The sequence below is a fragment of the Geospiza fortis genome, unplaced genomic scaffold, assembly GCF_000277835.1.
Source record: "Geospiza fortis unplaced genomic scaffold, GeoFor_1.0 scaffold174, whole genome shotgun sequence".
NCBI classification, from domain to species: domain Eukaryota; kingdom Metazoa; phylum Chordata; class Aves; order Passeriformes; family Thraupidae; genus Geospiza; species Geospiza fortis.
The window spans coordinates 893,526-908,568 of NW_005054480.1; the positions used below are offsets into that span (position 1 = coordinate 893,526).

General features: G+C 44.3%; 1 protein-coding gene across 1 annotated transcript in view; it reads left to right on the forward strand.

Moving 5' to 3' along the window:
• The window catches only part of PDZD2 (PDZ domain containing 2), a 136,920-nt gene that overhangs the window by 68,019 nt on the left and 53,858 nt on the right, over nt 1-15,043 (forward strand). Inside the window, 3 exon segments of the mRNA XM_031063074.1 lie at nt 230-632; nt 13,972-14,114; nt 14,760-14,892. Coding sequence (XP_030918934.1) covers nt 230-632; nt 13,972-14,114; nt 14,760-14,892 — 679 coding nt within the window.

Genomic DNA, 15,043 nt, shown 5'->3' on the forward strand with positions numbered 1-15,043 from the left:
GCCTGGGTGGCTGGTAGGGCTGTTAATTATTCCTGATATTTTCTTCTGATTCTGAGGAAAGAGCATTTGCCAATTCCTCGCGTTATCCTAACCTGTCCATACACCAGGTAATCAGCTGGCTGAGACAGTGCATGAACATCATGAGGTGCAGAGAGTTGGGATGTTGGGGTGGGATGTGGGCGCTGCAGGGTGAGTGGTCCGTGGTTTTCACACATCCCTTTCCTTGCAGTTACCTGGCCGAGCAGTGCTGGAATGGCGGCTTTGTCTACCTGATCATGTTGCGCCGCATCAAGCGCAAAGCGCCTCTGCCTCCCTCCAACGGCAACAACAGCAACAGCTGCGACCCCAAAGCCAAGCCCAGCCCTGAGCCCGGAGACAGAGCTGCTCAAAATGGGAAAAGGACCAGGAAGTTCGGGGTCATCACCAGGACGCCGGGCAGCAAGGACAGCAAGGAGAAGCTGGGCTCGGAGCACGGGAACGGGCACTGCACCCCGATGGAGGTGGAGGCTGCTCAGCCAGAGACCTCGGAAGCAGAGACCAATGGGGAGGAGCAGCACCAGGGCACCGGGGCGCCGTACCGGGGCCGCCTGTCAGATGATGGCATGCCAGACATTGGGGACCAGGCTGCCCAGGTACGTTTGATTTGATTCTTCTGGAGAAGAAAGCAGAAGATGTGCAAGCAAATTAGGTTGATTTCTCAAGCAATTCTCTGGTTTTGATGCTCTGACCTTGGGCTGAGCCTGTAGGTGACAAGACAAGCTGTCAGGGCACCCGGCTGTGGGATGGCATCTAAAACAGGGGGGCAGGAGAATTGGAGAGTTAAATAGTAATTGTTGGAAACCTCTGTCATACTCCATCTCTGATGGCGGGTAGGTCCTTTAATCTCTTGACCTGTCAGGGTTGGCCTCAGGATTTTTTGTTGAGACAGCTGATGACCCTATAACACTGGAGCAGGAGATGTCAGTAGAAGATGGTAATTTTTGTCCTTTGGAGCTTCATGTTTAGCTCTGCCTGGACTTGATGTCACCTTGCAATTCATGTTAACATTGGGATTGAAGCTTCCCTTTTTGATGCACCAGACCACATTGCATGTATTTGTGATACGAAACTTGTTTGGCCAGTGTCTGGGAACCACATGGAAGTAATTGTGGATTTTGCTCAGAGTTGATGAGATAGACGATTTGTTAATGTTTGGGATGACAGTGGGATCGGGGCTTTCATTGCTTCTCTCTTTGTCCTAATGGAGATCTTGGGGTTTGTTGCCTGTCTGGAATTGCAGCATTGCTGGATGGAGGAAAATAACCCAAGCCTTGATCAGGTTTCAGTATGCATCTATCACCAGAAGCACTGTCTGCCAATCTTTCCAGAGGCACTGATAGTATAAACAGATGAAGGCTGCTTTGCTGGGCTTGGGGCTGGCTGCAGCAGCTGGTTTTGGTTTTAAGACTTCAAAGCTGGTAACAAAGCACTGCAAGTGGACATCTCATCACTAAATTCTGTAGAGAAAAGCAGGGAATTAAACGTGCCCTCTGAATTAGTGCTCCTCAGCACTACTCTAGGGTAGTGGTGATCGTGGTTGTAAAGTTACAGTAATTTAATTTAAAGTACTTTGTAGGAGCTAAAAGCAATTAAAAAAACCTCTGGTTTTAAAAGAAGCGTAATTGCAAAAACTTGCTCTTTGCATCAGTGAGACATGTTGGATTCTATGGTGCCACAGAAAGGGTAGGGTGTTTGTGTGTGTGTTCTTGCAAGCCTCATAACTATAGTCATTCTGAAAGAAAACATTAACAGCTTAAAAATAAATAAATGAATCATTCGGTGTTTTGAAAGTTCTGGTCCATATAAAGGCTTCTTGAATCTGTTCTGAAGATGCTTAAACACATGTTGTAAATGAAATTGATCAGACCTTTTTTGAAGTGGAAAGCCAAAAATATATGTGTAAAAAAAAACACCAACTCTTGATCCAGAGCCATCTCGTGCTAGTGCTACCTTGATGTTTTGAATCATTTTGGTCTGAGGAGTAAATTGTTAAATTCAGAACATATATGTATCCATGTGAGCAATAAGTAAATTTTTAATGCAAAGCACATACAGGATGGCTTTGTGAAACGTAAAAACATAGCTGAGGCACTGGAAAAATTCAAGAGCTGTAATCTGTTCAGTTGTGGTCTAGTGTCATTTAGTAAAATTGCTTCTCTATTGTTTTTTTTATTTCCTTCCCCCCTAATATTTTGCTTGGAAATATGACCTCCGTCTGTGTCAGCACTAATTACATTTTCCTGACATTTGAATGAGGAGAAATGTGAATATCTGGAGCCTGAATAGCATGCCTAGCTCATCCTTTGCTTTTTAATGGCAAGGGGGGCTTATAGAAGCCCATCACTTACAGCATCTGTGGGGTAGCTGCTATCAGAGTAATGAGTGGCCTAATTAAGGTTCTTAAGTATTGAATAGGGACAGTGAAGAAAATTTTCAAAATTATTTGTTTCCTGTTAAGAAAAAAGGTGAGGAATGAATACACTTGGGAGCCTCAGATCTCACTTCCAGCTCCGTTTTCAAAGCATGACCTGGCACTCAGGCATGTGAGATCCAGTTGTGTCAGGAGCCTTTTGAAAACGGCGTCCAGGATGTCCTGTCAGAAGTTGCAGCCTCCTTCCAGGCTTCAAAGCGCAAGCCAAACCTCCCGTAGCCTCAGGATGAGTTATCTCCTCCTGAGCAGGGACAGGGTGCATTGGCAGGGCACTCTCTCCATGGGGAAAGCAGCCTGCCCCGTGCTCACCATCTCCTCCACATGCTGGCTAATTGAATATCCACAGCTGTCAGCCCTGTGCCCCTGGGGAGCACTATATATGCTTTCGGGGGACACCCAGCCTGCGGCAGACTAGATGGCTGCAGGTGGGAGGAAAGGCTTTGAGAAGCCACTCAGGGACCAGCATGGATGTGGGAGGACCTCCCTGGTCTTCTCCGCTGCTCTTTTCCCACCCCAGGAGGCAGGTTGGAGCTTTATTGAAACTGAAATGTGGAGTCCAGGAAAATTCCTTTTTTTTCCTCTCCATAAAAAATTAGTTTGAAGTTGTAACCAAAATAGGGGAGAAGAGGTTGGGTTGATCTGCATGTCTTCAGCCACTACTGTGCTGATCCCAGCAGCCAGCTCATGGCCAGTGCCTAGGGGATGTTGTGCTAGGAGAGCTTTTGAGGCATCTACGCTCCATTTCAGTGCCTTTTGCTTTCAGGATGCTTCTCCCACAAGCATGGGGTTGTTCTGCCATTTTGTCTCCCATTTTCTCTGTGCATGCCGCTCATAACAGCAATGCTGGATTATGAGGCGACAGGCGAGATGAATACTGTTTGTCGAGTGAACCTGCCAGGAGATTCCTGTGTTACTGGTTTGTGTGCATGTGCCAGTCCCCTTCTTCAGGCTTGCTTTCATCTCTCAGATCTTGATCTGTCTCTCCTTGCACTTGGCATTGCTATCGCTGTGTATAAACAAATCTGCTAGGCTGTCTGCTGGGATGTAACCCTCAGTAAATATTGTACCTGTCAATTAGCAGGCAGCATTTAATGTTTACAGGTGGTTAAGTTATGCTGCAATGTTTTTAGGATGAACCTAAATGACTTTTAAAAATGTGGAGATTCAAAGCAGCAAAGCTGTGTATCTGCCTGACAGGAAGATCTCTAAGATCTGGAAAGCAGATCTGACCTTGGAGAGGACCCAGGCTGGCAGCAGTGGGAGTCAAGGGCAGTGATTTAAGATTAGGCAGTCTCTGAGCTGGAGTAATGACCCATCATATCCTGTGAAGATTGGGAGCTTAAACACAGATATCAAAGTTTACTTCTTCTATTCAGTGGCCTGAGACAGGGTGTAGTTTTGCAGTGTGTTTATACAGGCACAGATGGAAGAGAAGTATGGGAAGGGGCTGCTGGAGCCCATTAAAAACTATATAGAAAAGGAAACTGTGAATCCTTGAATAAAACTTATAAAGAACAGGAAACTGTGAACTTTCCTCTCAATATACCAGTCCTGTGGTTTCACTGTGTTGACTGGTAGGACAGAATGCCTCAGTTTTGTTCTCAGTTTTTTTGTCCTGGTCTTTTTGGAAGGTCTGTGAACTGCATTCTGTTGTTGTTCAGCCCCTAAGGAGTGCCTAGAGATGGCCAGATACAGCTGGCATGGGCATGGATCAGAAGTAGGACTGGGATTTGCAAAGACCAGATTAGGAGTGTGAGGGGCTGGAGTCTGGTTGTCAGAGGGGACTGAAACAGATCCAGGTTTTGCTGGCATGATGAGAAGTTTGGCTTTCAGGTTTGGCCAGGTTTGGCTTTCACTGATGAAGCCAGAGGAAGCTTGGACAAAGATGAGTTATACCAGAACAGACTAGCCACCTTGGCTTCCTCCGCCCTCAGCAGGATGCTCTGAAAGCCCTGAAAAACCCAGCTGTTAAGAGCAAAAACAAGACACCCCCAGAACGGCCTTGAATTCTCTTCTTTATAAGCATCCAAATTATTAAGGTCTTGAAATCCAGATCCAAATTTATCAGTGACTAGTGGAAACTGTGTAAAGGACATTAGGCAGCGTGAAAATGCTCTAATAGTTAAGGGAGGCAGGTGAAAGGGACTGGGGCTGTGCATTTCAGTATTTCTCCAGTGCCAAAGATACATGGCATGGGAGGAGTTCAGGGTGTCCTGGGTGGTGATGGCACTGTGGGATGGGGTTGTGGTGGGATACCTTTCCAGGATGGAAACAGATTAGCATCTGGTGGTTCTGCAAACTGTGTGTGATGCTTTTCTGAAGTCAGCGTGCCATCTTAACAAAAAAGGAGAGAAAGGGGAAGGCAAGGGAATGTTAATGCCTTGCCTCCTAGAGGTTTTTGGGCAGCTCTGGGTTATAGCAGTAGTTGAGGATCTTGGCTCCATGCTGTTGACCCCATTGCTTTGGTCTCAGTCCCCAGAGCAGTGTGCCTGCCTAGCCAGCTTTGCTCTTACTGCCCAACTGAGCCCAGCTTGCATGGACCACAACCCTCTCCAGACCTGTGAGCCTGTGCACAGGTGCACACAGACGTGTCTGTATGTAGAGAACCAACCAGGACTTGCTTTTGTACTGCATGGTACATTTTATCAGCAGCTCTTTTCATTCTTTGGGCCCATTATTGCTTTCTTACTGATGTGGCTCATCTTGGGTAGGGATGAATGCTTTTGAATTGCATTTTGCTTTGCAGTTAGGGAAGGCTGACAGCCATTCTACAGCAGTACTTGCCAATTAGTGTTGGTAAATGCCAGCGTTACCTTGACTATTGGTTAGTGGAAAATGTTCCTTATCTTGCCAAGCAGAAGAGGAAGGCTTAATAGCACATTACAGGAATCAAAACATGAGGCTTGAGATAATGTAATGGCTTTAAGCATTTTACTATTTTGTTAAACTTGATGGGAAAAAAAAAATTCTCACCCTTTTGCTGCACCAAAATGTGTAACTTGCTGTGAGCAAGGTAGTCCAGTGAAGCTACTGAAGCTAAGTTGCTTTACATCATCTTTTTTTTGGCAGCCTAAGCAGTAATTACTGTTTCATCAAGGCTTTTATGGGATTCTTGTGATGCACGGTTTAGACATAAATAACACTGGGTTTAGGTGTTAATGTAGATACTTTTAGTCATGTAAAGGCCTTCCTCAGAATCTGATTCAGTTCTTAACATCTTTTTATCTGTTGTGTTTTCTTCCAACTTTCATTAACATGGATCCTGGGGCTATCTACTGTCTTGAAGGTTTAATGTGCACTGTGATAAGCATGTCTTTCCTCTTTGTTGTCTGTTTTGGGTTGTAAACTCTCTTAGGGACGAGGGCTGTCTTTTAATTGCAGCTGTACAGCACTGACAAACTTGGCCTTGTTTTTGCTTGGGGTTTTAGGAAATGCTTTGATGTAACTAGCAGTGAAATTACAGTTAATATTTTTTGCTGCCAGTTATGTTCCACCTTGCCATAAAACAACAAGCATCCCGATTTTCTGGGGTTAAGTCGCTTGCTGCCAAATTTTTTCAACTGACTTAAGATTCTGCTTGCCTTTGCTGTGATTTAAGTGATAGCTGCAGCTGTGGTGCTGTAGACTTTAATTTTGAATAACGACTTGTCCTTTTATCTTGTTTTTGTACTGAATTTTCCAAGGGTGCTTGGATGTAGAGATAGTCTGGTAATGGGTAAGTTACAATGTGTTGGTTTTACTGTGTCACCTTGAAACGAGGCCTTCACTCTTGGAAATGAGCTATCCCCAAAGGGAGCGTGCAAGGTTCTGTTGCAGGAGGGCTCAGCCATACTCAGCTATCGTAAACCATAGGTGAAAACCCTCCTATGAAAGCATTTCCCACCCACACAGAAAGGGGGTGTTTGGGCCTTTTCTCTTAATATTTTGTGTGCTGTGTTAAAGAGACAGCAGACCCACAACTGAAATGCAGATGACTAGCTTTAGCTGAATTCAAGTTCACACCATTTTATGTTTTAATCATTAAGTGTGAATAGTTGAAACCAAGTGGACATGCCTAAAAATAGAGTATGTTGTCTGCTGTGGTGCTGCAATGTTTCAGGCATTTGTTGGAATTATAAAGCTACATACACTTAATTTTTGTAGCAGAGTGCTGAAAGCACTGAGCAAATCCTAAAGATTCCGGCTGTGGACAGATGTAATACCAGTCACCGTGAGACACCCCTGTTTAGCTGACATCAGTGTGTGGTGACCTACTCTAGGCTGGGCTTTAATCTGCTGCAGACTGCAAGGGTGTTTTCTGAGAAACTTCAGACTAAGCAACCAGCCATTCCCAAAAGCCCACCAAGAGCATGAGACTGGCTACTCAGTACCCAGTAGAGTGCAAACACCTGTAGCCCTTAAAAGCCTGAGCCTCCTCAGGGGCAATTGCCAGGCAGAAAGACCCCCTAGGGTCAGAGACAGAGGAGAAAATCCTTTGTCTGATCTCTGAATAATGATTCAGCTGATGGCAAGAGTGGAACAGTTCAGAGGGGTGCAATCCAGCTGGTGATGGTTCAGGATGACAAATGATTCCAGCAGGTTTTTGTGAGGGGTGATGGTATAGTTCAGGTGCTTGCACTGGCTGATAAAATGTTTAAAGCCCTTGCCAAGGAAATTATGTCAACAAGCAGTCTGTCTCAGGAGATGGATCCCTGGGCGACAGTCTTGCTTAAGCTTGTGAAATTTTCATCCACTCTGCTGTGCTCCCTAGTTTGTGTATTTTAATTATGTGTTTGTGTTTGGGGGAGAGTATGTTTTTGCTTTTTACTGTTCCCCAGGCTTCATCCCCTAGGACACTTCTCTTTTCATGGGGAAAGTACTCACATTTTCGTGAAAAGATGCCAAATGTCTGGCGGCTGTTTGTCCAAACAAGGGGACTTGTGAGATCAGAAATGAACACTTGAGTGAAATCACAGTTGTGTCTGTGCTTCTGGCTTTGAGGACATGGAGAATTTATATTGTCAATACTGTGTGGTTCCTGTTGGGTTTGGGGGTTTCCCCCCTCTTTTCAGTAGTGTAGGAGACACACTTGCATCACCCAGAGGCAGAAGCCAAAGGCTTCAGTGGTTCAGCATTAAGAAACTTTCATAGGCAGTAAGGATGGACAAAGAACTCCTGTCTTGGAATAATTTATTGATAAAGAAATTTAAGATTATTTCCCTCCCCGGCTTTTGATTTATCTTGGAGTTGTTCAGCTTGCTTGTGCAACAAAGAAAACAAAACCCAGTGTAGTAGATGAAAACAGGGGTCCTGCTTTCAGATTCAGCCTTAAAAATAACATGGCTAAGATCAGATAAAAAATACACTCATTATCCACTAATGAAATAATTGTTTTGTTATGAATCTGCAAAAATCAGATTTTTGCATGATTTTCTGGTGCTGAGTCATTCACATTAATATCTGAGATGTGAAGAGTGATGGCTTTTGACTGTATCTTAAGACTGATGCATTCAAGCTGCTCACCTGGTATGTGATGGTGCAAGTTAATTCCCCAGCTACCCATCTGTCTGTCCCACCTGCCTGCTGGGGAATGAGGAATAGTGGGAGGAGGCATGATGTGATCCAAGGTGGGGCAGGGAGCTAGGAGTAGTGCTTTTAATTGATCTCACATCAGTGAAGAATGCGGGGCAGTGGTATGTGCTGGGACCATCCCAGTGTTTTCCCTGTTCATGTAGAGAGGGTTTGTTGTACTACAGGTCTAATGTAATGCATTTCTGTTCAGGGCGTTTTGTGCTGGTTTTCAGCTCTTGTGATCAGCATGCTGGTTGCCAGCTGCTGTGGAGCTTATTGAAGTAAATTTTTATAATGCATGGAACTTGGAACTTTCTGTTCAATGTCATATTTCCAGAGCAGGTTCGTGGCTGGTGAGGAAGATCTCACTTCTTGCTTCTGCTGCTCCTAATGGGAGACCCTGAGAAGTTTGTAAGTGGGAACTGGTCCCTGCAGACAGACAGTAAAAATCCACGTTGAATTAAGGGCAGGAGTCGTCCCATGGGCTGCATTCAGGTCCATGTCAGTCAGTGTGTGCATACAGACTTTGAATGGTTATTGATATTCTTATCAGGGCTTATCTCTGTTTTTGTTTTAAAATTGTTACATATTTGCATCAGCTTCGTCTGAATTGCTGCTGTGACAGAAAGTGTTTTTTCGTCGACAACTATTTTACATTTTCCATTTTACTGTCTGACTTTTTAACTACTTACGGTGTTTCTGTTTTCCATTTGTTTACACCTTGCTCCTGCCAAGCTTGTCTTTTATGAAAGATTTCAAAGCAATTTTTTTTCTTTTGTATATACAGATTTGCAGCTTCTTGAACACAGTACAGTCAAAATAAGTCAAACCCCTTTTAAATCCCCTGCAATTAGCTAGTAAAGGGGAAGCGGGGGAAAGAATGGCTCCAGTGTCTTTTGCTCATTTATTTATTTTTTTCCTCAACACTTGGAGGAAAAACGTTCCTTTTTGTTTTATTAATGATATGCTTATGAAACGGAGTGTTTGATGGTGTGCACTCGGAGCAGGCGGAAGGCGAGCTTCCCCACGTCGCGCTGGCAGCACGCTCCCTTTCTGATCTGCAGCACTCTTAGTTTATTCCAGATGTAGGCTCGCTCTCAGCAGAGGCTGCCTGATGTACAATGGCTTCATAGTGGAGAAAAAACAGCCTGTGGGGACCCACTGGAAGCTGCAAGTTGTATTCTCTATTCTCACTTGTGGTCTGTTACATAAGATGACCCTTCCCCTGTGGGCCCCCCGCTTCGCAATTAATCCAAGTAGAATATTCATACTGTCTTTTAAAACATTTAAATTGTTTGTAACCTAGGCACTTTGAAGTTGATCAGATTCAAGCAGGAAAATCTGGTCCAAAAGGCTGCCTGCTTGAAAGAGCCAAGTTGGGAGGAAAGTTGAGTCACTAGGAGTGATGTAACTGTCGAGAACAGAAATTAGCCATTAGTCCAGCTGCAGCCTGACTTGACCATTTGTGTTTCTGCTTGCTGTGTGAAGGAAGTAAAAAAATGCAAGTCTGGAAGGGATTTCAAGAGATGACCCAATCTCATCTTGTCCTCTGAGACTGACTTTGACAAATGTTGGTTCATCATGTCCATGAAATCCTTTGCTGGGAGAAATCCATGTAGGCAGGGCTGCTGCTGCCTGGGATTACAGGCAAAGTCCATGGGGGTACATCTGGGCAGAGATAAAGTTTGTTCAAGTCCCTAACAATTAATTTTTGCTTTTTATTGCTTTGAAACTCTCAAAGCAAGCATGTCTTTCTGAATGTCCATCTTCACCAAATCTCAGGTGAATTGCATAGCATTCTTTGGATTGTCATATACAAGTATACATCTCATGGTGAGAAATGAAGGTCACTCCTCAAAATTTGAAGAGTTTAATAATGGAAAATAAGGGACAGATCAATAAAGCAAAAGTAGCAGCTCTGAGTGCATGGCAGCAGCCAGAGGCTCACTCAATTTTTTAGCCAGCAATCCTTTACAGTGTTACAGTTGCATTACTTTCTCGAGTGACTTTGCACGTTTTCGGAGCCAGTTTACCACAACTCCGCCTTAAGTTGCCCCAGCATTTCATAAGTCCACAGCTACTGTTTCCACGGGTCCATCAGGGGGACAGTCCAGGGTGGTCTTCTCATGCCACTTTAGATTCCCTTTATGGTATTTTGTTCTCTGCCTGTGCTGTCTTGGTTATACTTTTTTTCAAGAGCAGTTGTATCTTGTGATACATCCTTTGCAAGCACGCTTACATCTTGTGATAGCCTTGCTTTAGGCGCAATTTTAGTTACACTGTTCACAAAAGCAATTACTGTTTTCACTTTGTGTGGAGAAGTAGTTACAATTTATAATAATTTGCAAAAGAATATACATAGTAGCAAAAGCCAACTGTTGCATAGCAGATCATAACATCCTGTTATGAGCCTGTTCTCATAACACCTGTTCTCAGGTGCTGCACAGGGTGCTTGTGACCTGCCTTTGGCCAAGGAATATAGTTCAGTCTCCTAAGGAGTAAGCAAGGCTGGATATCACCTGGTCCCTGGCTGTGGTAGGGGCTAGTAGTGCCTCACTCTCTGCCCTTGATGAGGATTTCTGGAGTTTGAGACTGAGCTGGCATCAGCACATCTGTGCTTTGTGCTTCAAGTGCTTTTGCACCAAGAGCTGTGAGGTCACATGTACAGATTTCTTGTGTCGCTGGTGAACAAAGCTGAGGGGATGTTATTCTGAGTTATTTAAAAGTGAAGCTGTGAGAATTACTTTGAGAGGATGGGAAAATTCAGATGTTAATAGAAATGTGGAACTGACAGCAGCTGAGCAGCAACTGGAATCGTGCAGACGATCAAAGAAGAACGGTCAGCATTGAAACTCATCCTCTGGGCAGGGATTAAGCAGGCTCCAAGGGCAGTGACATCAGACCTGCAAAATGCCCCAAAACTAACTACACTTGGAGTTTCCTTTGGGTATTGCAAGTCTCTGGAGTGGAGTGAATGCACCGGAATCCTAGCTTTCATTTAAAGACTAAGTGAGCTTGAAGCCTTTTTGTTCATGAAGGAAAGCTTGAAAATACGATACTTTATAATTTTCAAAAATAAACACATTCATTACTACTTTTTTTTTCTTTTCTTATTTTTTAAAGCATTTAAGCTTTGTATAGTTTAACCTGGAAGTCCCCAGTAACTCAACAAAACCAGCTTTAAGTAAAATTTAAATGCATTTATAAATCCTTAGAATTGGCACAGAGCTTTACTTTTAAGGCTTTCCTGTGATTGACTCACTTAAGATGCACGTTCAAAGCAGCATCATTTTTAGCGAGCTGTGAAGTATCCCATGCTCTGTACAGGGAACACAGCAGCTTCATGGGGAGGGAAAGGGGGTTCTGCTGGACACCCCCTTTCTCTAGGCCTCAAGGAAAGGCTGGCAGTCTGCTCTTCATACATAGCTTTCAAAATCTGGGAGTGACATCCCTCAGAAGTATGTGTATGTTGGTGGGGGGTGTTTGCTTTCAGTGCATGGTTTAGTGAAGAGCAATGAATGTTTTATGAAGGAAAGGGAAAGAACAGTGAGGGGTTCTGATTTCCAGCTGATGACACTGACTTGTTTATTCCCAGTGAAATCCCTGCAGCTGACCGAGGACTGAAGGGACAGCGTTTTCTTACACAGCACTTGGTGGCAGTGGCATTTGAAAATGAGTGAAAGAAATACATGTTTGGGCATGTGCCAGATGGTTTTGTTGTCTTTGTGGATGTGTTTTTCTGCCCATGTTTGCACTGAACAGTGCTTTACTTCGCAAGCGCTTTTGATTACTTTGCAACAGCTTTTGATTTTAGTGGGCATTCAAAGGGAATGAGATTGGTACTTTTATGAAGAGCAGTAGTCTTGCCATTTGCTCTTATTATGTGCTCTGTATATGAATATTTAAAAGTTGGTCAGTTAAGAATAAATTTGGGAATTTTTGCAATAAAGTGTGTGATAGAGAAGAGTGCTAAGGAGTGCAAGCCAGGCACATTGTGGGTCTTGGTGTAACTTACATTCCAAAAAGCTTTTCCAAGTAATTAAAAGCAATTTTATGACTGCATTGTTAAATTTTATTGGAAAGTCTGCTTCCAAACTGGGTTTAACAAAGGGACATTCAAAGTGGCATCTTAGGAGGAGAATGGATGGTCATCTTTTCAGCCTGGGCTTGGCTGGGGGAGATAGAGAGATTGTATTTCTCTGCTGTACTGTCTTCATTATGTGTGCAAGGTACTTCGCAGCAATAAAATTTCTCTGGAGCATTTTCATGCTGTAGTTCAGTTCTGTTTTTTAGCTAGATAAATATAGTTGACTCTTGCCCCTGCATTTAACACAGTGTCTCATATGTCACTCTAATTTATTTTAAAGCATCCTCTGTCCTGACATGTCCTGTTATTCAGCAGGTATTGCCCATCTGCAAGGCTTTCAAGTTAACAAATTACCCACAGGTGTATGTTTTCAGGCTCAGACTTCTGGGTCACCTCTTATAGAACCTCGTTTGGTTTTTCTGTTTCTCCTACTTGTGGTCTAAGGGCTAGGATTCATTAATATCATAGATGTTGTTATTATTAATATTTATGTTAACATTAGTAATGTTAGTATTGATAATAATTAATTATTCTTGTTATTTTTCACTTTATTCTTAAAATAATGTTGTAGCTACTGACTTCTTTGTTACTTTTTCCTGAAAAAGTAATATTTTAAAAGTTTCAGGGATCAAGTGAAAAAAACCCCACATTTTTTTCACTTAATACTCTGATAAACAGCAGTGGCCTAAAATCTGCAGGTTGCTGCTGCAGCCCTTGGGTTTGCCAATATATTTAGCAGTTCTCCTTCTCAGAAACAAGCAGCAATTTGTGCATGCTCTTCACAGTTTGCTATGAAATTTTAATCATCTTTGCTACTTGGGCGTTTGGGTAGTGTGAGAATGTTACTTGTGTGCATAACACACCCAGTCAGAAATAGCTGACCTGGTGCCTGGTGACTACAACACAAGGCTTAAAAATTGCCTCCGAATTGTGCATTTTGCTGTCTTGCAAGCTTGAAAACTTCCAAGGGTTTTTCATAATCCTGTAGTCCTGGTTCTTCCCCTCTCTGACAGCATCCTGGCAACTGCCTTACTTATCTTGCTTGCTTGTTTCTCTCTTTCCTTTTTTGCTCTGCTGATACTGTCGCACTTGTGTTTCCTTGTGCCCAGTCCTGCCAGTAGGACTTATGAGAGCTAGTTTCTGTTGTGCATTTCATAGTGCTCTGAAGTTTGTAAACTGCTTTTTGGGTAAATCTTTACAGCAATTAAAAATAACCAAAACAACTAAAGGTGTCCTGAACATTGCTTTTATTACCTTCCTTATACTGAAAATTATTCTCCACAGTGGGTAAATTTATTATTTACAGTCTGTGCCACAGCTGCCCAGTAAGAAATACTTGATTGGCAGCTGATAATTTGAAGTTGGTGGTTTTTTCCCTGTGTCTCAAATCCTGCAAACCCCTCTGGAGAGGGAAGCACTGCTATGTGATGCAACTCTGGTCCCTGCTGCAACAGCAGCTGCACCATCTGATGTTCAAGGTCCCCCTTGAACCACATCTTGGTCCTCTGCAGCCCTGCACGGCTCATCCTTGAGTTTTGGCGAAGGGGTTTGAGGCCACTGGTTGCTCCAGGAAGGATCAGGACATTGAGAGCAGTGCCTCTGCGTGGCTCAGAAAAGCTGCAAACACCCCTGCAAGGAAACTTCTGCGTGCTGACCCTGCTTTGTGCTGCCTCCTCCTTTCTGCCTCCTTCGCTTGGACCACAGCTAACATAGCAAAGCTCAGCAGAAACACCAGTATAGCTTGGGCTATACAGGTGTGTGGTGATGGGCAGCAAGATGCTAAATAGCTCCCTCCCATACCCTCCCAGCCCTCTCCTGGTGTTCCAAATCCAAATTGAAGGACTTTCTGCACGTTTTCTCTCAGCGAGAAGGTTGCCGCATATGGAAGATGCACATCCTGAAGGGGACGGACGGGCTGGGAATCCAGATAACGGGAGGCAGAGGGTCAAAGCGGTCCCCTCACAGCATCATCGTCACCCACGTGGAGGAAGGCGGCTCTGCACACAGGTGAGGTGACAGTGGTGCCTTCATGGTGGTGGGTGTGATGGGATAACCACAGCCATCACTATTATCTGGGTTCATGAGAGGAGTTTGGGGTTTTGCCCTCCTGTGGTGTGAGGGTGAGAATATGACACTGTCAGACTAAAAATTTATTTTTCTGTTTGATCACTGAAGCTTCTTCTAGAAGGTTTTGTCCAAACTGTAGACAGATCAAACACTGCCTTGGTGGTGAAGGGAAAACCAAGGAGCCTGATGGCTTGTTGAGCTTTACCCCAAGCCCATATTTGGAAGATGTGCCTTTCCCATGGCATCAGTTGTGCAACCACAGGGTGCTTACTGACTGCCCTGGTGTTCCTGATGGGGTGGAGATGGGGCTTGCTACCGTTCCCTTACCTAATCCAGTGGGACACAGAGAGGACTTGTGGAGTCTCAGCCCTGCAAAGAGAGTGAAATTCCCCTGGTTATAACAATGATTTCAGGTGGGCACCTTTCTGAGCCCCTTTTTCTAGAAAGTAATCTAGAAACACTGATTGGTGCAAGCTCAGCATAGTCGTACATTGTCCATGCGTCCGCATCCCACCACGTTCCAGCGGAGCGGGGCACTGTGGTAGGACCACCCTGCAGCTCCGTGTTCCCACTGTGTTTCTGCAGGGATGGCAGGCTGATGGCCGGCGATGAGCTCCTCATGATCAACGGGCAGTCGCTGGTGGGGCTCTCCCACCAGGACGCCGTGGCCCTTCTCCGCTCGGCCGCTGGCCTGGTGCAGCTGGTGGTCTCTAGCAAGGTACAGACATCTCCTGGGTGGTCTCACTAATGTACATCTGCAAGTGTTTGAGCAAGTGCTGTGTGAAAAGGGCGTATTTTCCATAGAGAATCACGTGTGCACTTTTGCTGCTCTAAATTTAATGCACAGCGAGGGGAAATATATCAGTAGC